The 23,188-nt window shown below is 34.4% G+C and overlaps 1 protein-coding gene across 9 annotated transcripts in view; it reads left to right on the top strand.

Moving 5' to 3' along the window:
* The window catches only part of LOC135128588 (disks large 1 tumor suppressor protein), a 1,417,771-nt gene that overhangs the window by 601,598 nt on the left and 792,985 nt on the right, over positions 1-23,188 (top strand). For 6 of the 9 annotated variants that reach the window (XM_064055495.1, XM_064055487.1, XM_064055491.1 and 3 more), the window contains exon 1: positions 15,478-15,802. The exons of the other annotated variants lie outside the window; for them this stretch is intronic. In XM_064055495.1, the coding sequence (XP_063911565.1) occupies positions 15,493-15,802 (310 nt within the window). In that variant the 5' untranslated portion in view covers positions 15,478-15,492. Of the gene's footprint in view, positions 1-15,477; positions 15,803-23,188 lie in introns of those variants that run through there. 9 annotated transcript variants of the gene reach the window in all.

Raw genomic sequence — 23,188 nt, 5'->3', positions numbered from 1 at the left:
AAATAAAGTATTAATACTATTTGTTATATGTCTTTAAATTTATCTACGTTCATGACATTATTGTTATTATTATAACTAAACCTCGGAATTATATTTTTTTTACACATTAATATTTTATTTCTACCATTTCTGCCATTATTTCTGCATACTGCCAATAACCAACTGTATCATATTATCCGAGCCTTACATAATGATCAATCCTCACTAGTTTAGTGCCACGCTGACAACTGAAATATTAAAGCGAACATTCCCCACAATCAACCGTCCCTTCTTTAGTAAGGTAATAAAAGCCCAACAAACACGGCATAAACAAGAAACCTGCACTTTCGTATTCCACGGGCCTCACCAGCGAAAACACGCAGCAGCCATTCGTCGAACGATCCCCATAACAGCGCTTGCTCAACTCCAGAAATAAAAATTAAGTTTCGGCGTTGCGAAGAATGAAACTAGGACAAGTGATGTTACTCTAAACACGCGCTGGAGTTGTCTGCGAGTGTCCGAGCCCAAACCCAATTTGTCGAGATACGTGACATAAATTTCCCCAAAACGTCCCATCCAGCTCACTGCAGCAGAATTTTTATTTTAATTGGACGTTCCGGGCATTAGTTGGTCGTCTTCAATCAAGACCCGACTCTTGGCCCTAATCTCCATTAATTCCGCAACAAACCGAAATCTAGGCCGGTCACCAGACATGGGATCTAGCTAACAAGGCCTCGACTTAAATCGGTAAATAAACTACTTCTGCTGACGTATCTTCTTCTGTTTAAGCTAATTTGAGGAAGGCAAGCGAGCGGTTAATAATCTCGAAGGTGGTTTTGGTTGTTTTGCTAGGAAGTGCCTAGGTGGGATTTAATTAGGGTTTAAGTTGCTGGCAACTTTTAGCTTCTGGGATTTTTAAGTGGAGTTAAATTCTTTACGAGGAGGCGCAATATGGAGTTAAGACTGCGCCAAATTAATATCGGAGGATGGTCGTATCAAAGAAGGGTGAAATTTATGGGTGTAGATAAGGGCATTGTTTCTCCGAGTCGCAATAAGTTACAAATACCTATAAGCAAGAGATGGCGGCGAATGCAATGTCTCGTAACGCATCTAGATTTAAATTTACGGCGAGTTCGGAATGTGTACATTTCTAGTTCTCGTTTACGACGTTTAAGATTGAGATTTATTAATTTTTAAATTTTGGTCAAGAGTGGAGGTCTTCCACAGAAGTGAGACGTTTTGTGCTGTGAAAACCTGATCGTAAAGCTGTTTGTTTTATGCATGCATGGTGTCCTAAAACCGGAAGTGCTACTGCAGGAAAAGAAAAGTGTGTTATAAATGAATTAGCGTCGACTGAAATAGTGAAAATTTGATGGATAAGCAAAAATTTATACCTACGTTCCCTTTTTAAATCGTAAACTAAATAAAATGAAAATGATCTATTAATCTGATGCATTGGTTTTGTTATTAAACAAAAGTTGTCTCACCTGTGAAGTAAAATTTAAATAGGATTTACGTGCAAAATTTTGAGGCGACGTCATCAGATCATTGGTGGGAATGATCGGACAAATTTTGGTTGGCTTTTTATCATCTACACGATATTCCTAAAATACTTATCAAATTGGACACTATGACTCCAGTTATTTCCGAAATTATTCGCCTAATAAGCATCGGCACAGGCTTGAGACGAGAAACAAAAACGTGATTTGGTGATTTTCGCGACCGGAGCAAGCTGTGTCAATCTTAGAATTAATAAAAAGAAAAAAGTTTCCAACAAACTACATTTGGAACACACTAACTTGTTTATATTTTAAATATTATCTCCTAAAAATCACAGAAAGCAGAAAAATCTGTCCAGAATCGACAACACAAAATTTTACAAACAAAAAGAACACTTTTTAATTTATATTCTGGCGATCTATATTTTTATTAACTTTACTCGTGTTAAAATAATTAAATCTTTGATCTTCACATTCTCAACTCAAAGTTTCAAATCGTGATTAAATAATTTAATAATAAAATAATAATTTAATAAAATTAAAGAAAGTTGCTAAATAAAATGGTTTCTTTTCTTTCGTTTTACATTAATTTGGAAGATATTTATTTGTTTAATATAATTGTTTTACTATTTTACGTTACTACAAAAATAATGTGGCAATAGTAGTTTATAAAAATTATTTTTGCGAGGAAAGAGAGCTGTATGCATACTGAAACTAAAAATTCTGCAAACGACAATATATTTTCGAACATATTAGCTTACGTGTATTTTAAATATTTAAATTATTATAACTGGCAGAAAATGAGAAAATTCTCTGTAGTAGAATTCCTAACACAGAATTTTACAATTGAAAAGAAGACTGTACAATTAATGTAACGTACAGATTTTTAAGAATTTTACTGATAATCAAAAAATTAGTTCTGTTTTAAATAGATGAGCAATAAAAAATACAATCTTAGGTGGCTACGTATTTTTGAAAATTTGTCTTTGATCATTTGAACATTTTTAACTCAAACTTTTAAATTGACAAAAAGCTGTTAAGACGGAAACAGTACCAAAGACAAATCTTCAAAATTCCTTGGCTGTCCTTGATCGTGTTTTTGACTGTTTTCTTGTGAAGATTAGGCATATTAAGAAAAAAAAGCAAAAACTAAGCTCCACCCACCCGCCCCCATCTAAATTGTGATGAATTTTTCATTCGTTGTCAGACCTAGGGGCGGAGCGTAATTGCAAAATCCTAATTTATATACAAAAATCTACCATTTTGAAGATGTTTTAAGTTTCTTGTTATGAAAAGAAGGCTGCGTATCCTAAGAAAAAGAAGCAAAATATAAGCCCCGCCCACCCGCCCTATCTCAATTGTGATGATTTTTTTATTCTTCGTGAGAAGTGAGGCGGAGCTTAATTGCAAAATCTTTATTTTTCTACAATAAATTACCATCTGAGCTTTTCCAACATAAAGCTAGGTTTGGTATACCTTAACTTACAAATATTTTAAATATTTAAATTTTTATAATTGGCAGAAAATTTTGGCAGAAAAATTACTAACAGAAAGTTCTATAAATAAAAAGATGACTAATTTATGAACATCATCAGATTTTTAGGAATTTTAATGATATTCAAAAAATTAAATCTGTTTTAAATGGATGATAATGGAAGGGCAGTAAAAACACGATCTTAGATGCCCATGTACTTTTTAAAGTTTGTCTTTGATCGTTACATTTCGAATTAAAACTTCTAAAATGACAGAAAACGGTCAAGACGAAAACTGGACCAAAGACAAATCTCAAATAATCCATGGCTGTCCGTGATCGTGTCTTTGACTACTTTTTTGTTGAGAAAAGAAGACTAGGTACATCAAGAAAAAAAAAAACAAACACCAAACCCCACCCATCCGCCCCTACTCAATTATGAAGAATTTTTCATTCGTTATCATACCTAGGGGCGGAGTCTAATTACAAAATCCTTATTTCTCTATAAAAATTTACCATGTTGAAGATGTTTTAAGTTTCTTGTAATGAAAAGAAGGCTACGTATCCTAAGAACAAGAAGCAAAATATAAGCCCCGCCCACCCGCCCTATCTCAATTGTGATGATATTTTTATTCTTTGTGAGAAGGGGGGCGGGGCTTAACTGCAAACTCTTTATTTTTCTACATTAAATTACCTTCTGAGTTTTTCCAATACATAGCTAGGTTTGGAATACATTAGCTTACAAATATTTTAAATATTTAAATTTTTATAATTAGCAGAAAATTCTGACAAAAAAATCACTAACACAAAATTCTACAATAAACATTACCAGATTTTTAGGAATTTTACTGATATTCAAAAAATTAAATCTGTTTTAAATGGATGATAAAGGAAGGGCAGTAAAAACAGGATCTTAGATGCCCATGTACTTTTTAAAGTTTGTCTTTGATCGTTACATTTCGAATTAAAACTTCTAAAATGACAGAAAACTGTCAAGACGAAAACTGGACCAAAGACAAATCGTAAATACTCCATGGCTGTTCGTGATCGTATCTTTGAGTACTTTCTTGTTGAGAAAAGAAGACTAGGTACATCAAGAAAAAAAAAACAGACACCAAACCCCACCCATCTGTCCCTACTCAATTGTGAAGAATTTTTCATTTGTCGTCAGACCTAGGGGCGGAGCGTAATTACAAAATCCTTATTTCTCTACAAAAATTTACCATTTTGAAGATGTTTTAAGTTTCTTGTTATCAAAATAAGGCTACGTATCCTAAGAATAAGAAGCAGACTATAAGCCCCGCCCACCCGCCCTATCCCAATTGTGATGATTTTTGTATTGTTTGTGAGAAGGGGGGCGGAGCTTAACTGCAAAATCTTTATTTTTCTACAATAAATCACCATCTGAGTTTTTCCAACACATAGCTAGGTTTGGGATACATTAACTTGCAAATATTTTGAATATTTAAGTTTATATATTTGACAGACAATTCTGGCAGAAAAATCACTAACACAAAATTCTACAATTAATTAAAAAGATGACTAATTTATAAATACTACCAGATTTTTAGGAATTTTACTGATATTCAACAAACTAAATATGTTTTGAATGGATGATAACGGGAGGGCAGTGTGAAAACACGATCTTAGATGACCATGTATTTTTGAAAGTTTGTCTTTGATCGTTACATTTCCAACTCAAACTTTTAAAATAACAAGAAACTGTCAAGACGAAAACTGGACCAAAGACAAATCTTGAATACTCCATGGCTGTTCGTGATCGTGTTTTTGACTACTTTCTTGTTGAGAAAAGAAGACTAGGTATATTAAGAAAAAGCAAATACTAGGCCCCACCCACCCACACCCATTTAGATTGTAATGAATTTTTCATTCTTTTTCAGACCCAGGGGCGGAGTGTAATTAGAAAATCTTTATTTCTCTATAAAAATTTACCATTTTAAATATGTTTTGAGTTGTTTGTTTTGAAAAGAAGGCTACGTGTATTAAGAAAATAAAACAAAATATAAGCCCCGCCCACCCGCCCCATCGCAATTGTGATGATCTTTTTTATTCGTCGTGAGACGGGGGGCGGAGCTTAATTGCAAAATCTTTATTTTTTTACAGTAGATTACCATCTGAAATTTTCCCTACAGTAAACTAGAATTGGAATCCATTAAGTTACAAATATTTTAGATATTTAAATTATTATAATTGGCACACAATTCTGATAGTAAGATCGCTAACAGAAAATTCCACAACTGAAAGGATGACGTTGTAATTTATATAGATTATCAGATTTTTAGGAATTTTACTAATATCGAAAAAATTAGATCTGGTATAAATGGATAATAAGGAGAGTGCAATAAAAACACGATCTTAGGTAGCCATGTATTTTTGAAAGTTTGTCTTAGATCGTTACATTTCCACTTAAACTGACAGAAAACTGTCAAGACGAAAACTGTACCAAAGACAAATTTCAAGATCTCCATGGCTTATTTTCATCGTGTTTTTCACCGTTTTCTTGTTAGGAGAAGAAGACTAGGTACATTAAGAAAAAAAAAAGCAAACACTAAGCCCCACCCACCATTCATCTCAATTATGATGAATTTTTCAATCTTTGTGAAACCAGGGGCGAAGCGTAATTACAAAATCCTTATTTTTCTATAAAAATTTACTATTTTAAACATGTTTTAAGCTTCTTTTTAAGGAAAGAAGATTAGGTATATTAATACAAAAAAAAAAACGCAAACACAAAGCCCCACCCACCCGCCCCCCTCTCAATTGCGGTGAATTTTTCATTCGTTTCAGACCTAGGGGCGGAGCGTAACTGCAAAATCCTTATTTCTCTACCAAAACGAAGGCTACGTTTCCGAAAAAAAAGCCAAATATAAGCCCCGCCCACCCGCCCTATCCTATTTGTGATGATGTTTTTATTCGTCGTAAGACGTGGGGCGGAGCTTAATTGCAAAATAATTTTTTTTTACAATAAATTACCATCTACAGTTTTTCGACAATAAGCTGTTTGAGATAAATATTTTAAATAATTTAAGTGCCAGAAAATTCTGTCAGTGGAACCACTAACACAAAATTCTACAATTAAGAAGACGACTTTGTAATTTATATCGATTACAAATTTTTTATCAAGTTTACAGATATTGAAAAAATTAAATGTGTGTTTAAATGGATAATAAGGAGAGTGCAATAATATATATAGCACTCTAGCAATAGCCATGTCTTTTTGAAAGTTTGCTTTGATCGTTACATTTTCAACTCGAGCTTTTAAATTGACAGTGAGCTGTCAAGGCGAAAACTGCACCAAAGACAAAACTTAAAAACTCCACGGGTGTTCTTGATTGTGTTTTTGACTGCTTTCTTACTGGGAAAAGAAGACTATGTATAGTAAGAAAAAAAAAGCAAAATATAAGCCCCGCCCACCCGCCCCGATCTCATTTGTGATGACGTAATTGAGAAATCCTTATTTCTTTACAAAAAGTTACCATTTTGAATATGTTTTAAGTTTCTTGGTATAAAAAGAAGGTTACATAGAGCAAGAAAAAACAACAAAATATGAGCCCCGCCCGCCCACCCTATCGCACTCGTGATGATCTTTTTTATTCGTCGTGAGACAGGGGGGCGGAGCTTAATTGCAAAATCTTTATTTTTCTGCAACAAATTACCATCTGAACCAGGTTTTTAGGTAATCGTGTTTTTCAAAGAAAACTGTATCTTATCAAACAAGGAAATATTTTTTAAGTTTAGATGATTTAATAATAAAATATGTAATAATTTAGCTATTTAAATGGAAGAAGATTGTTGAGTAAGTTCTTCCAAAGATGTTTTATCGAGCAAAGCGAGCTGTGTTCACATTAAACCTCAAAAATAAATAGAAGTATGATTGATAACTACGTTGTTACATGGAAAAAAAGTATAGATAGAACTTACCTCGCGCTCGAAGTACATGCTATCCAACAAATCTTGCTTTTTTAAAAAATTGTAACCATTTTCAGAACATCTATCATATCATTAAATCGCCATGTTAGGTGGGATGAATACAGGTCAGTTCAGGTCAAATTAAATTCACATTAAAATATAGAATTACGAAGTTAATTCTTCAATTTTGAAGTTTGATTTCGTCAAAATTTACTTCAGAGATTTTTTTAACCATACTTTTTTAGTTCTTCAGACCCTTCTTAACAACCATCAAGCCCCATTTTTGGAACATGTTGTATGACGATGACGGACGCACTAGAAAAATGACAACGAATTATAAAGGATTAAAAAAAATGAATTAAGAAAGAATTATATGCAATTTTTAAAGACCTTGAAACTTAGTGCCACATCTTGCTTTATTTAAAAATCACGAACCGGAAATTATACCAACGAATAAAAAGCAACAAATCCAAATAAAGCAAAAATGCCCGAGTACCTCTAAAACTCATCCAATAAATTGTTCTCCATTTTCTGTTCAATTTCGGGAAAATTGAGTAACTTTTTATTAGTTATCGATTCCTTCAGAACTTAATTCTTAAGAAAGTTAGTACACAGTTCAACAACTATTACAAAGTATAAGGTAACAGTTCGGTGCTTTAAACTTGTTTTACTGCTGCGATTATAGAACCGATTTCTTAAAACTTATCCGTCGTAATCTCGAAACCCAGTTCAGGCGTATTAATCACAGCTTTTCGCCCAACTACAACACACGTTATTCCATAATTTGACACATAAAGGGTCGTTTAAGTTAAAGCGCCCAACCTAATATGCTTAAGCTCTCTACTTAATTCAGTTTGTTGTGCTAAATTTTTGACTGCGCCACCACGACGTGCTTGCAAACGTTTGCGGCGACCGAGGCTAAGTTTTAGAAGTGGTTCTCGGAAGGAACTTCTGGGACATTAGCGCTATCTGCTGTCATTATCTAGAGGGCAGTTGCATAATTCAAAGGGTTTATCGCTTCTGCAGCACACCGCATTGTCTCGCAATATTGCGGCTCGAGCTTTACGAGTTGATTTCAGCTAAATGTTGCTTTTTCATTTACTGGTTTATTCGCACCGCAGCCACGTAAAAATATTAGGGTTGCAAATGAAATGGGAACGCAGACACGAACTTTTTTTGACTTGAAAATGTTTTTCCAAGTTTAGATTAACATTAATAGGAGGAATAATAATATTGTGGGGAAATGGACTTGAATGTGGACATGCTTGAAATATCCGGTATTGATTGCTTAGTTGTACCTAAATAATGACAGCGTCAATAACGTTAAAATTTAGCCTGTCACAATTAGTGCAGGCGTAAAGGCAATTAATTATAACTGCATGAATCAATCAAAGTCACTCTGAATTATCGCTGTGCAGTAGCTGTTATTATTTATTGAATTCTACGTCGAATCAAGGAGGGGTTGCCTTTGAATGCGCTGAGAGAGAGAGAGAGAGAGATAGATGTGTGGGGAATAATTTTTAATCTATAATTTAAGTATTTTACAACTATATTATCCAGCAACAATATAAGCAAACCTACCTCGAACTCGCGTTTGCTTTTTCACTAAATTTACTTGTGCGCCGTTTCCAGATGAACTTGAGGCAAAGATCAAATATTGGCATTTCCATAAAGTATAAGAAGCTTTAAACTGTTATTATTACAAACACCGCCTTTCACTTCCGTTGTCAAAGATTCATCGCTTTCAGCGAGTGTAAATAATGATTGTGTTGGAAAAGAATTACGCAATTCTTAACCCGCGAGAAAAGTGTCTTCATTCTGAGACGCTCTGCTGAATAATATTTCCATTCTACGAAACTTTCAGCAGCTTCATGTCCTGAAACGTATCGAATAGTACTTTTTGTTTAGTTAACTAATAGAACTGAGCGAGGCGTTCCATTATTTCGTTACAATAACGAACTGGTGTTTGTTGCCGAAAGCAACCCAATCGGTTGGGTGTTGTCTTCAGACCAAATGCAGTGTAGACGTGGAATTTATTCAAAACTGTGAATAAAAGGATGAATGTTATTGAAATGTAATACATAATAGTGGGTTTCTTGTCTTTCAATCAGGCGATCGTGCCAAAACGATAGTGGGAAATTGGATGGAATTGTTCTATTGTGTACCTGCTACCGTTGCGTGTTTGGCTATTATAAAACGAAAACTGGCCTAAAAAGGCTGAATTGTGTTGTAAATGCGTAACCATGTTGACAAGAATGACTAGTAATTATGATGATTGTTATCTAGTAGGGTTTGTAAGTCTAGTAGGAGTTGTATATTTCAAGAAAACTCAACAGGTTATGACATTGCAGAATCCGGTAAGTTAGAAGGAGGAATAAACTAGGAGCGGGAGTTTCACAGTGACGGTTTTCTTTGTAGGAAATCCGTTCTTGATGTTTAAAGAGAATTGTAAAAGCTGTGTTGATTGCAAGTGCAGATACATACTCAGAGCATGCTTGAAGATAAAGATAAAACAAACATCTTACTTGGGATGATTTATCTAATATCCAATGGAAATAGAAACAAAACGATTTTCAAATGTCTGAACACAATATCACTTAGATTTTAAAAACGAGCTTACTGATGCAACAATTTCAAGAACTGAAATCATCAGCTTATGGTAATTGACGTTAGTCCCGATTAAGCAGATTGGACCTCGTTGTTGTAAAAATAAGCAGAAAATTGTGTACGAAATGGGATATCGCCTCTAGAACTATCTGGCCACCCAACAAGTTGAAGTCAACCCATTTAAAGCTTTATCGTGCGTTATCACAATCAATAGTTTGTATCCCATTTGGGTAAAAGACTATTTTAAAGATTTTTATACAGAGCAAAACTGTGTAAACTGACCTAACCTGAGATGTTAATAATCAAGAAATTTTTCCTTGCATCTTGAAAGAAAATAACAAATAATCCGTGAATTAGAAGGAAAAATCCATGTATTCACGAAATTTAGTGGAAAATAGCTTAAGATAACAGAGCTACCAAAAAAACCAAAAAGTAGCAACTGGCATAAAGTATAAACTTCAAACCACTACCGACAAATCTTGACCAAATAATTGAAATTGAAATTAAAAGAACAATTAAAAAATTAATACGTATCTCCTCGAATTGAGTTTCAAAGAGGAAAACAATTATTGTTTTTGATTTTCTAAAAAGAAGTCAAAAAAATTAAAATTGTTGCTTTGTTCATAAAACTAATTCTGCGATTAAAACTACAGAAGATAAACATATGTTCAAATAAAGAACAAGAATTAAGCTTCTTTTATTAAATGATTCCGATAAAAATTGATTTCGGTAAATCTGCACTGTTTAAAGACGTCACGTAATTGTTTCAAATAAAGCCAAAATTTTTGCTTTTTTGGCTTTTTTTCTGAAAAATAACATATAGAAAAAATTCACCGTGTAAGCTCAACTCCATATTCAAAAAAACAAAAACCAAATTTTTCGTTTAAAAATTTGAAGAATACATACTTCCTAAATGTGAAAAAACCAAAGACGGTTTAGCAAAAAAGAAATCAAAGATGCAGTCGAAGCAAAAAACGTTTGTTTGAAAAATGAAGGCTAGATGAAGAAAACAAAACATTTTTTTGCAAAGCTCGTACACAAATTTTTAAATTATTTTTATATTCAGATAATTCTAAGGCAAACGAAAATTACAGTAGTTCTATTAAACAAAACGTCCATGTTAAAGACATATTGAAATGAAATTTTTTCTTTTAAGAAATCTAAATAAAAGAGATTCCTATAATGTGAACAACCAAACTGGGTTAGAAAGGAGCAAACAAAAAAAAAACCGTTGATAACTTTTTTGAAAAATCGGACCTATGCGAAAAAAAGAAAACATTTTTGCTAGGCTTCCACACAAATTTTGAAATTACTTCTCTACTCAGATAATTCTAGAGCTAACGAAAATTACAGTATTTCTGTTAAATAGAATGTCTATCCTTAAAACTAATTGAAATCAATTTTTTCTTTCAAAAAAATAAATAAATAAAACACTTCCATAATGTGAAAAGGGAAAACAGGATTATAAAAAAAGAAACAAAAAGAAAGAGGTAAAACCAAAAACTTATCCTTTTTTAAAAATTAGGCCTAAACGCACGAAAAAAAATTCTGTAAGGCTGCCACAAACTTTGAAATTATTTTTATGCTCAGATAATTCTAGAAGACGACGAAGTTTATAACAAAAGGATTTATTAAACAGGACAATGTCAAGGATAATGTAGAAGAACAAAATTGGTTTAGGAAAGAAGAAACAAAAAAAAAGATACAAGAAGCTTATCCTTTTTGAAAAATCAAAGAAAAGAAAACATATTTCTGCAAAGCTCGCACACAAATTTTTAAATTATTGTTATGCTCAGATAATTTTAAAACATATGAATGTTACAGTAAAAGGAATTATTAAACAGGACCTCTATGCAAAGGACAATACCGCAACCAAATTTTTTTATTAAAAGCATTTGAAAATATATACTTCCAAAATGTAGAAAAACAAAACTAGTTTAGAAAAGAGGAAAAAAAACAGGCGAAACAAAAGCATATCCTTTTTGGAAAATCAGGCCTAGACGAAAAATAATAAAAGAATTTTTAAATTATTTTTATATAATTATTAAATAAGTAATTCTAAAACAAACCGAAGATTACAATAAAAGGATTTATTAAACTGGACGTCGATGCTGCGGGCAAGGGAAATCAAATATTTTCATTAAAATAAATAATTTAAAAGATACAAACTTCTATGATGTAGAAAATCAAAACTGATTTAGGAAAAAGGAAAAAAACTAAGTGAAACAGAAAACTTATCCTTTTTGAAAAATCAAGTCTAGACGAAAAATTAAACACATTTTTCTGCAAGACTCACGTACTAATTTTGAAATAACCTTAATGCTCAGATTATTCTAAGGTCAGCAAAAATTGCAATTAAACAGAACGTCCATGCTAAAGACAAATTGTAATAAAATGTTTTCTTTCAAAAAAATAAATAAATAAGACGGTTCCATAATCTGAAAAAGCCAAACAGGATTATCAAAGAGCAAACAAAAAGAAAGAGGTAAAACCAAAAACTTATCCTTTTTGAAAAATGAGGCCTAGACGAACAAAAAAAAATTCTGTGAGGCTTCCACACAAATTTTGAAATATTTTTTATGGTCAGATAATTCTAGAAGACGATGAAGATCACAACAAAAGGATTTATTAAACAGGACAATGTCAAGGATAATGTAGAAGAACAAAATTGGTTTAGGAAAGAAGAAACGAAGAAAAATGATACAAGAAGCTTATCGTTTTTGAAAAATTAAAGAAAAGAAAACATTTTTCTGCAAAGCTCGCACACAAATTTTTAAATTATTGTTACGCTCAGACAATTCTAAACCAGATCGAATGTTACAGTAAAAGGATTTATTAAACAGGACCTCTATGCAAAGGACAATACCGCAGCCAAATATTTTTATTAGAAATATTTGAAAATATATACTTCCAAAATGTAGAAAAACAAAACTGGTTTAGAAAAGAGGAAAAAAACAGACGAAACAAGAGGCTTATCCTTTTTGGAAAATCAGGCCTAGACGAAAAATAATAAAAGAATCTTTAAATTATTTTTATATGGTTATTAAATAAATAATTCTAAAACAGACCGAAGATTAAAATAAAAGGATTTATTAAACAGGATGTCGATGTTGCGGGCAAGGGAAATCAAATATTTTCATTAAAATAAATAATTTAAAAAATACATACTTCTGTGATGCGGAAAAGCAAAATTGGTTTAGGAAAGAGAAAACAATAAGAAATTGATGAAAGAGAAAACTTAGCCTTTTTGAAAAATCAAGCCTAGACGAAAAATAAAACACACATTTTTCTGCAAGACTTACACACTAATTTTGAAATAACCTCTACGCTCAGATAATTCTAAGTTCAGCGAAAATTACAATAGTTCTATTAAACAGAACGTCCATGCTAAAGACAAATTGAAATCAAATTCTTTCTTTTAATAAAATTAAATAAAGCACTTCCATAATCTGAAAAAAAAACAGGATTAAAAAAGAGGAAACAACAAGAAAGACGGGAGAGCAAAAATTTAGCTTTTTTGAAAAATCATGCCTAGACGAAGAAAAAAAAAATTTTAAGCCTCCCACACAAACTTTGAAATTATTTTTATGCTCAGATAAACCTACAAGACGACGAAGATTACACAAAAGGATTTATTAAACAGAACAATGTTAAGGATAATGTAAAAGAACAAAATTCGTTTAGCAAAGAAAACACAAAAAAAATTGATACAAGGAACTTATCCTTTTTGAAAAATCAAAGAAAAGAAAACATTTTCTGCAAAGTTCGCACATAATTTTCTTATTATTGTTTTGCTCAGGTAATTCTAGAATAGACCGAGTGTTACAGTAAAAGAATTTATTAAACAGGGCCTCTATGTCAAGGACAATACGGAAATCATTTTTTTTTATTAAAATTATTTAAAAATATATACTTCCAAAATGTAGAAAAACAAAACGGGTTTATAAAAGAGGAAAAAAACAGGCGAAACAAGAAGTTTATGCTTTCTGGAAAATCAAGCCTAGACGAAAAAAAAGAAAATAATTTTTTAATTATTTTTATATAACAATTAAATAATTCCAAAACAAACCGAAGATTGCAATAAAATGATTTACTTATTAAATAAGACGTCCATAGTGCGAACAATGGAAATCAAATATTTTCACTAAAATAAATAATTTAAAAAATACATGCTTCTATGTTGTGAAAAAGCAAAATTGGTTTAAGAAAAAGGAAACAAAAAGAAATAGGTGAAAGACAAAACTTATTCTTTTTGAAAAATCAAGCCTAGACGAAAAATAAAACACCTTTTTCTACAAAACTTACACACTAATTTTGAAATAGCCTTTAGACCTAGACGAGGAAAGAAAACATTTTTCTTTAAGCCTTCCACACAATGTTTCGAATTAGTTTTATGCTGAGATAATTCTAGAACATAACGAAGATTACAACAAAAGGATTTATTAAACAGAGTTTCTATGTTAAGGACAATAGGAATACAATTTTTTTCATTAAAATAAATAATTTAAAGAATACATATTTCTATCATCTAGGAAAGCAAAACGGATTTTGGAAAGAAAAAAAAAGAACAGTTGAAATAAAAAGATATCCGTCTTCGAAAATGAAACTTAGCCAAAGAAAAGATTTTTTTTTCTGCAAGGGTGGAACAAAAATTTTTAAATATTTTTTATTCTCAGCTAATTCTTAAACACGATGAAGGTTACAATAGAAGAATTTATTAAATCCGACGTCTATGCTAAACACAATGGAAATCAAATGTTTTATTAGAAAACGGGTTTAGAAAAGAGGGCACAGAGCGAAACAGTTGAAACAAAAAGCATATACTTTTTGAAAAATGAACCCTATATCTATTAACCAGTTGCTTTTTGAACTGTACGATGGACTTTGATGTTGGTCGACAAATCACTATTTAACTTTTTCTATAATCTTACTTCATCTTTCAACATGTTGAGAAAATCCTGTGGGTTTCGTTACCAAATCACCTCAAAATTTGAACGGACTTGCACCCAACGTTATATTGTAGCTGGACCTGTCTGGATTATTAAAGATTTTAATTCCTGATGATAGATTCTTCATTTAAGAGGAAGATCCAAGAATTTTTCAACATTTTATTAAACATTGACAATATTAAAACGAAATAGCATTGAACCGGAAGAGATGATAGAGTATTAAACTCAAATGCTGGTCCTCTTATTCATTTTTACCCATTAGGGTAGAGGTGTGACTAGCAGTGATAGAGCTTGACGTCTTCGTGGTGTTTGTGACTAAAACAAAAAATATTTCGATTGACATTATATCGAGAAGTTTACAAAAAATTTTCTAACACAGCTTAAATTCAGTGATTCAGAATCTACAAATCTAGTTGTGTCAGATTTCTTAGACAATGAACTAATCCTAGAAGAAGTATCTTTTATATGAGGAAATTTCTGTGTCGTAAAGAAACAATACCGGATTTAACAAACTCTGTTTATTTTGGAGGTAAACATTTAGCTAATCCGTCAAATGCTAATACAACACATTCCGCAAATTATTAAACAAACCCTTACAAAAGGAGTTTCACAATGCCAACTGTAAAACCCAGATAAGTGGCAGTATCCTGATACACAAAAATGTAAAGCTTGTCATGTAATAATATAATCACTTTTATGAGAGTCCCAATTCTCCCTTCGGTATTTATCTCACATTTATGTACATTTTAAACCCGAAAATGTTAATTCCACAACAAACAGCCCCACGCTGTATCTACATTACACTTGGTTTGAGGTTTTCGGCGACTCCCACCCACCCCATATCTCACTCGCTTGTCTTCCAAACCCCAATCGATCGACGAGCCGGTGCGATCCTTCGAAAATTCCCCCATAACGCGTCACTTTCTTAGGCAGGAACCATGGGCGGCCAGTGATCGCCTCCCGGCTACCAGCCGGTGGCGGCGATACCGTGCGGTAGTATGCGAACGGGACGGGGGCGGCGCTGATGTCCCCCGTCTCATAGCCGGCAAGTCGAGGCATGTGTGTGAAGGACAGGACGGCGACCGCCCGAAGAGGACTCAGGTATGGCCAGGTTCGTGCCATGAGGCGGCCGACCGCCGGCATGGCTCTTTTCGGCATGGTGTGGCTGCTGCGCGTGCGCTCCGAGATGAAGCGCTGTGCCAAGTGCCGGCGCCAGGAGGTCGTCCACACGGAGGAGAGGGCGTCCGCCTCCACGTTTTTCACCATCGACGCGCCCGCGGCGCTGCCGTCCACGGGGTCGGCGAGCCCGGGCCCGCTGGCGCCGACCACCTACTGCGAGGTTCACGGCTACAGCCTACCGAAAGAAGGTAAACCGAACTTCGACGTGTGTCCACATAGTCGAACTATTTACGGGCCGGATGGGTGGGTTAAGACGCGGTTGGGCCCCAGGCAGTGGGAAAGTTCATCTGGGAGAGGGAATGTTGCGTTTGAAACTATGTGGGAAGGGACGCTAAGAAGTTGGACAGTAATTCAATTAGCTGGTGGGAAAAATTACTGGCTTTTCTAATGAGTTGTGTTCTAAGTTTTGAGTAAAGAGGTGGTTTTTGGGAAATTTGCACCCAAAATACATGAAATGAGTAAAATTTCAGGGTTCAGAGTTTTTCTGAAAATAATCAATATCGTGTTTATTTTATGCTATAAGTACATAGTCTTTACACAAGTCTGAGTCAACAAGTTGTCACTCAGAAGATAAAAGAAAGATAAATAACATTTCCAAAAAAGCTTGAAGCAGGAAATTTCCTTTGAGTTTAGACTTCCTACGACAGATGAGATTACTGAAATTATATTTACGAGTTGTGATGGTATTTCAGCAAAATTGTTAAAATTACATTTTGCTGTAATGGCAAAATATTTAACACAGTCTGGTTACCGAAAATGGTATAGCACCACCACAGCTCTCTATTAATTTTAATGTATTCTACTGTACTCTTTGATGTAGTTAAGTACAGATTGATTTTAACTGATTTAATTTTTGTGTAAAAATTGTGGAGGCGCCGGGATAACAAAAATTTAAAATGACTTTATTTCAAAATTTCTTAAGAAATTTCGACTAGAAATTTTGTTTTCCAAAAGGAGTCACATATTCTTTAAATAATCTGATTTCTTAACAAAATAACACAAGAGAGATAAATATAAATCAACACGAAAATTGTTTTTGTATCAATTTGGCGAACGATGGCTAATTTTTTGCCCAAATAGGCTCTTTTTTTAATAGAGAATATGTCATTTGCTACAATCAGTCTTATCTTAGCAAGTTCTAGTCCCGCCCACCCACCCTTTGTTGTCTTGGAAGGTAAACCATTTACCAACATCCGTCCTATCTTAGCAAGTACTAGCCCCGCCCACCGTCGCAGTTCTCATTCTAACGACTTTATTTCTGTTCAGTATGAGATCCACCTTTCGTTCAAACTTGATAAAATTAATCACTGAAATGGAGGCGGGGTGGGTGGGCGGGGTTAATTATATGTTGTCTTTTAGAGTGGGAACTGGAACTTATAGAACGTACGCTGTTAAAAAAATCGCTAGTCGTAATTTTTCGTTATACTGTTTGTATAAGAGTTATTTCTTATGTCAGAAGAAAAAACATGACAGAACGGGTGGGTGGGCGGGGTTAAGTTTAAATTTTTCCTGCAGTCTTTTATAAGCAAACAATAGCCCCGCCCACCCACCCTCTCTTTATTCTAATGACAACTCTTGATATTGTTCAGCCTTATCTTAGCAAATTTTAGCTCCGCCCACCCACACTTTATGTTCTTAGGGGGTATGTCGTTTACAACAAACAGTCTTATCTTGACAAGTACTAGCCCCGCCCACCCGCCCTCTCTTTTCTTAGAGGGTTTGTCATTTGCCACAACCAGTCTTATCTTAGTTAAGTATAAATTATCATTTGGATCCTTAATTGTAAAAAGTTTGTAAAAAGTGTAATTATTATAACATCGCAAATTTTAAGATACTAAAAACCTATGTAAAATCTTGGTGCTATCAATTCTGAATTAATCTTTAAAAGTTTTTGTCTTGGTTAGAGAACTGAACAAAATTATGATATTCCCAAAACTACTGACGATTTAATGACAGATTCAGAAAGTATGATCATGTGTCACAAAATATTGAAAATATGTGATTTGAAAAAAAACCTACATATACCTTAGCGATTATGTAAAAATGAGACAAATAAGACCACAATATCCGGCAGAGGATACTCCGGAGACTAAGACTATCGTTTTTGCCGGATATGTTAAAATTAGGCTAGATAAAGCGTTCAATTTTTTCAAAAATTCGATATGACCTCAGCTGACCCGATTTGACTGCTGACCGCTGATGAAAATCTATGGTCACATTCTGTGTCATTAGATCGAGCAAATAAGACTACATAATCTGAGAGAGACAGATTCCATAGATTAAGGAATTGATCATTTTTTCGAAGAATTTGAAGTGATTAAAGATCAAAAAAAGGTTATTATAATATAAAATGAGGCAAATATGGTCAAACATCTGACAGTAAATATTTCGTAGATTAAAGATTCGTCAATGTTTTTACCGTAGCTGAAGCAAATTTGAGTCTACCGGACCTGACCACAGACCTAATGTGACCACTGAACTGACTTGATCTCTGATCATACCTGTCCTGATCTGACCTAACCAGACATAATGTTGACATGACCTGACCGTTGATTTGATCCATAACGCTGACCTAACACATATCGCTGACCTAAGCACTAACTTACCTGAGGATTGACGTGACGTGCCCACTGACCTGACTTGATCACTAATCGTTGATTTACTTGAAATTCACGGCATTTTTTTCCGAAATAGTTGAAATCAGGGCAGCAGGGCACATGCTTGAAATTTTCCAAAATTTGGCAATATCTGTGTCATTCGAGGTCCATCTAAAATAGAAGTTTTCGAAAATCAAGGATCTGTGGAAATTTTCTTCGAAATATTTGAGACGGCTTAACTCGAAAAAAAAAGTGCGTGTATCTATGTCATTCATTAAAAAACAGGCAAATAGGGTCAACCTGTCTACCAGACAACATTTCGTGGATTAAGGATCTGTCCTCGTTTTTGCCCAGGAGTTTTTGAAATAGCACCAGAAAAAGTTTTGGAATTTTGAGTTTTTTTTTTAATACACTTAATATTCTTTTCCCAACAAGAAACGGAAATCATGATTGAAATGGTGTTATTGTGAATTTTTGTAGAAAAATATCGAATTTGCAAATAAGCTCGGCCTCCAGCTCCGCCCCTAGGTCTGATTACGAATGAAAAACTTACCTTTAACCACAAAGTACAACAAATTAGAAATAATATTTAATTAAAAAAAAAAATACTTGAGCTTTTTTTGTGAATTGGAATAAATGTTTTGGATCGAGGGTGTAAGAATCATGATCTAGTGTATTATAAATGGTGATTCTTGCAAAAGCGGATCAAAAACACTAATTGGAGTGGTGTGTTTGAAGAAGAAATGTGACAAATGATAAGAAAATACTACTTAAAAAAATATGGTCAGTATCTATTTGGTTTAGTCGAAAACAAGTCTTGAAAATTTATGGTTGTTGCTGCATAGTTATAATCACCTTTTTTAGTATCTGAAATCATATAAAAATTCGAAGTTCATAAAAATGACACAAGTATGTACCTTTGGTACAGGTAGGGAGACCGTAGACTGTAGGTCTCCTTAACTTTAGTAATCAGAATTGTCTTTAAAATTCGCTTTTTTGTAAACTGTAATGCGATAAAATATTTTTTTTGCAGTTTATTCTCATAGAAGTGATTATGAAAGAATCTCATCGAGGCTGCCTAGGTTTTGTTCTAATAATAATAATTTAGTCGTATTGCATTAAATAAGCAAATTTTTTTTAAATTCACTTTTCTACACACTAAAAAATTTTGATTTATAGTAGTTCAGCTTCCCGGGGACACCAACGAATAATTTTGAATAATATGTAAATGGGCTCGCTGCACTCGCATTCCGAATTTTTTTTTTTTTAATGTAATATCATAAAAACCGTTACGAAAGAACGCTGAGCAAGACTACTTAGTTTTTATTAAAATAATCCTCCAGATCTCCCCGTGACGGCTAATTATTCTGAAAAAATCAACCTCTAAAAGGCGAGCGTAGCGAGCATGTTTAAGATGTTTCAGTCCCACAAACATAAACAATCTTTAAATTCACATTTTTAAATATGTAACAACAAAATTGTTCTTAATAATTTAGCTTCTTAGGAACACCGATAAATATTCTTTTAAATTACACCTGAACGTGCAAAATTTGAGTCGACCAAACCTGACCACTAACCTAACCTGACCGCTAACCTGAACTGATAGCTGATCTAATTTAACCTAACCGCTGACCTGATCTAGCCTGACCCATGATCAGATCTGCTCTGATCGCTCATCTGACCTAATCGCTGACCTGATCTAATGCTGATTTGCCCTGCACGCTGTTCTGATCTGACCATTGACCTGACCTGGCCACAAACGTGACTCAACTACTGACCTGCCCTAACTACTGACCTAACCTGGACACTGATCTAGCTTGACCGCTGATCTGACCACGGTTTTTGATTTACTTAAAACCCACGGTCATTTTTACCGAAATTCTTCAAATTAAGCCAGAATAGATATTTTAAATTTTCAAAAATTTGCCAACATCTGTGTTATTCGTGTCTATCTGAAAGAGAAGTTTTCGAAAATTAAGAATTTGTAGTCATTTTTTAGAACAATTTGAGGTGGCTAAAGTCGAAAAAAAATGCCTGTGTCTATGTCATTAAGCAAAAATCTGGCAAATAAGTCCAAACTGTCTGACAGACAAGATTTCGTGGATTAAGGAAGTGTCATCGTTTTTGCCCGAGTTTTTTAAATAGAACCAGAAAAAGGGTTACAATTTTTCGAAAGTTTTACTCGACCAAACCTGACCGCTGATTTGACCTAATAACTGATCTGATCCGACCTAACCGCTGACCTGATCAGATTTGACTTGACCTCTGATCTGATTTGACCGCTGACTTGACCTAGTCGCTGACCTGATCTGACCTGACCCATATAGCTGATTTGACGTGACCATTGACCAGATCTGACCACTAACCTGACCTAAGCACGGAACTGAGCTAACCTGGCCACTGATCTCGCCTGACCTGACCTGACTTGATCACTGACCGTTGATTTACGGGCATTTTTCCCGAAATTGTTTAAATCAGGTAGGGTCACATATTTGAAATTTTCAAAAATTTGCCAATACCTATATCATTTGATGTCGATCTTAAAGAGAAGTCTTCGAAATTTAATGATCTGTAGTCATATTTATCCAAGAATTTGAGGTGGCTAAACTCGAAAAAAAATGCCTGTATCTATGTCATCAGGTAAAAAATCAGGTAAATAAGGCCAAATTATCTGACATACAAGATTACGTAGATTAAGGATCGGTGATAGTTTTTGGACCAGAAAAAGGGTTTGAGCCGCTGACTTCATCTGGCCTGATCCTTGATCAAATGTGCCCTGAGTTCTGATCTGATCTGACTGCTGATCTGATCTAGTCGCTGATCTAACCTGACTTGACCTGGCCGCTGATCGTTGATTTACTTAGAGTCCACGACCCCTTTTTTCAAAACTGTCCAAAGAAGACCAGAAAACGCTTTTAAAATTTCTAAAAATTTGACAATTTCTGTGATATTAAATGTAAAAATAAGACATACTATCTGACTGAGAAGTTTTGGTAGATCAAGTATCTGTAGTAATCTTTTCGGGGAACTTACGGGAAAAAAGCCCCATGTCTATATTATTGAACATAAAATAAGGCAAAAAAAAACTCGCTATCTAACAAAGAATATTCCTTAGGATCTGTCGTCGTTTTTGCCAGTGACGTTAAAATAGAACCAAAATACTATACTTCCTTAGCTTACGCTCCGGAAATGAAAAGCGTTTTAAAAAAGTTAACTTGACCTGACCTCACCACTAACTTATCCTGACCTCTGAATTAATCTCACCGATGATCTGGACGATGCCTCGAGCTGACCGCGGACCTGACCTGACCTGACCGCTGACTTTACCTGACCGTTGACCTGAGTTGACCGCTGACTTGACCACACTTCTGACCTTATATGAACTGATCTAACCGCTAATTTGGTCTGACCTGACCGCTAACCTGATCTGAGCTGACCTAACCGCAGTCTTCATCTAACCTGACCTGACCGTTGACTTAATATGACCGTTGACCTGCCCTAAGTACCGACCTATGGTCATTTTTGCCGGAGCTGTTAGTTAAATTAAGACCAGAAAAATAGTTTGAATTTTTAAGAAATTTGAATTGAGTTCACCTCGCTGATGGGACCTAACCGTTGACCTGATCTGACTGCCGACTTGATCTAACCTTTAATCGTTGTTTTACTTAGAATCCATGGTTATGTTTCCGGAAACTGTTCAAAAATGGCTAGAAAACGTGTTTGAAATTTTTATAATTTGACAATTTCTGGGTCGTATCGAGCTTAAGACTACACTATTTGACTGAGAAGTTTTCACAGATTAAGTATCTGTAGTAATTTTTTCGCAGAACTTTAGGTGGTTAAAGACCGAAAAAGCGTATGTCTATGTTATTATATATATGTATAGGTACAAAGTAAGGTAAATAAGACCACATGGGTGGCTTGATGTGTAGAGGAGCGGGATGACACCCTGATATGGACTTGGGGAAGGCACAACGGGCCCAAAGGCAATATAATTAGACTTCAGAATCCTGTTCTGATCTGAGCTGACCTGAGCTGGCAACTGATTTGACCTGACCGTTGACCTGACCTAAGCGACGACGTGACCTAATCGCTGACTTGACCAGCCCTCATCGCAGAGTTGATTTGACTTGATCGCTGTCCCGATTTGACCTAGCCTAACCGTAGACCTGATCTGAGCTGACCTAACCGCTGACCGTTGATGTAATTAAAATCCATGGTCAACTTTGCCGAAGTTGTTAAAATAGGACCAGAAAAAGCGTGTGAATTTAAAAAAAAATTGAATTTGACTTGAGATGACCTGACCTTGCCGTTGACGTGACTAACCGTTGACCTCATCAGATTGCCAAGTTGATCTAACCGCTAACCGTTGTTCTACTTAGAATATATTGTCATGTTTCCCAGAAGTGTTTAAATAATGCTAGAAAACGTGTTGCATCGAGTAAATACTTAAGACGACACTATTTGACTGAGATTTTTTCGGAGATTAAGTATCTATAGTAATTTTTTCGAAGAATTTTCAGTGGTTAAAGACCTGAAAAACCTATATCTATATTATTAAATATAAAAGAAATTAAATAAGACTACACTATCTGTCACAGAATATTACATAAATTCAAGATCTGTCGCTGAACTAACCTGACCGATAATCTGACTTGACCGCCGATATGACCAGACGTGACCGCTGTTCTGATCTGATTTGGGCTAAGCTGACCGCTCACCTAACCTAACTTGCCCTGATCGAGGACGTGATTTGATTTGACCGCTCTCCAGATCTGAGCTGACCTGAGCGCTGACTTGGCCTAATCTGACTCGACCGCTGACTTATCCTAACAGCTGACCTGAGCTGACCGCCGTCATCATTTAAACGCTGACCGTTGATGTGCTTAGAATATATGGTCATTTTTACCGGAATTGCTCAAATAAGGCTAGAAAATGGGTTTGAAATAAAAAAAAAATGCGAATATCTTTGTCATT

Source organism: Zophobas morio, unplaced genomic scaffold (genome assembly GCF_036711695.1).
Source record: "Zophobas morio isolate AGI-343-1 ecotype UQ-CSIRO unplaced genomic scaffold, CSIRO_AGI_Zmor_V1 ptg000014l, whole genome shotgun sequence".
Classification (NCBI taxonomy): Eukaryota; Metazoa; Arthropoda; class Insecta; order Coleoptera; family Tenebrionidae; genus Zophobas; species Zophobas morio.
The sequence above is the reverse complement of the archived record's forward strand: the minus strand, read 5'-3'. Positions and strand labels throughout refer to the sequence as shown.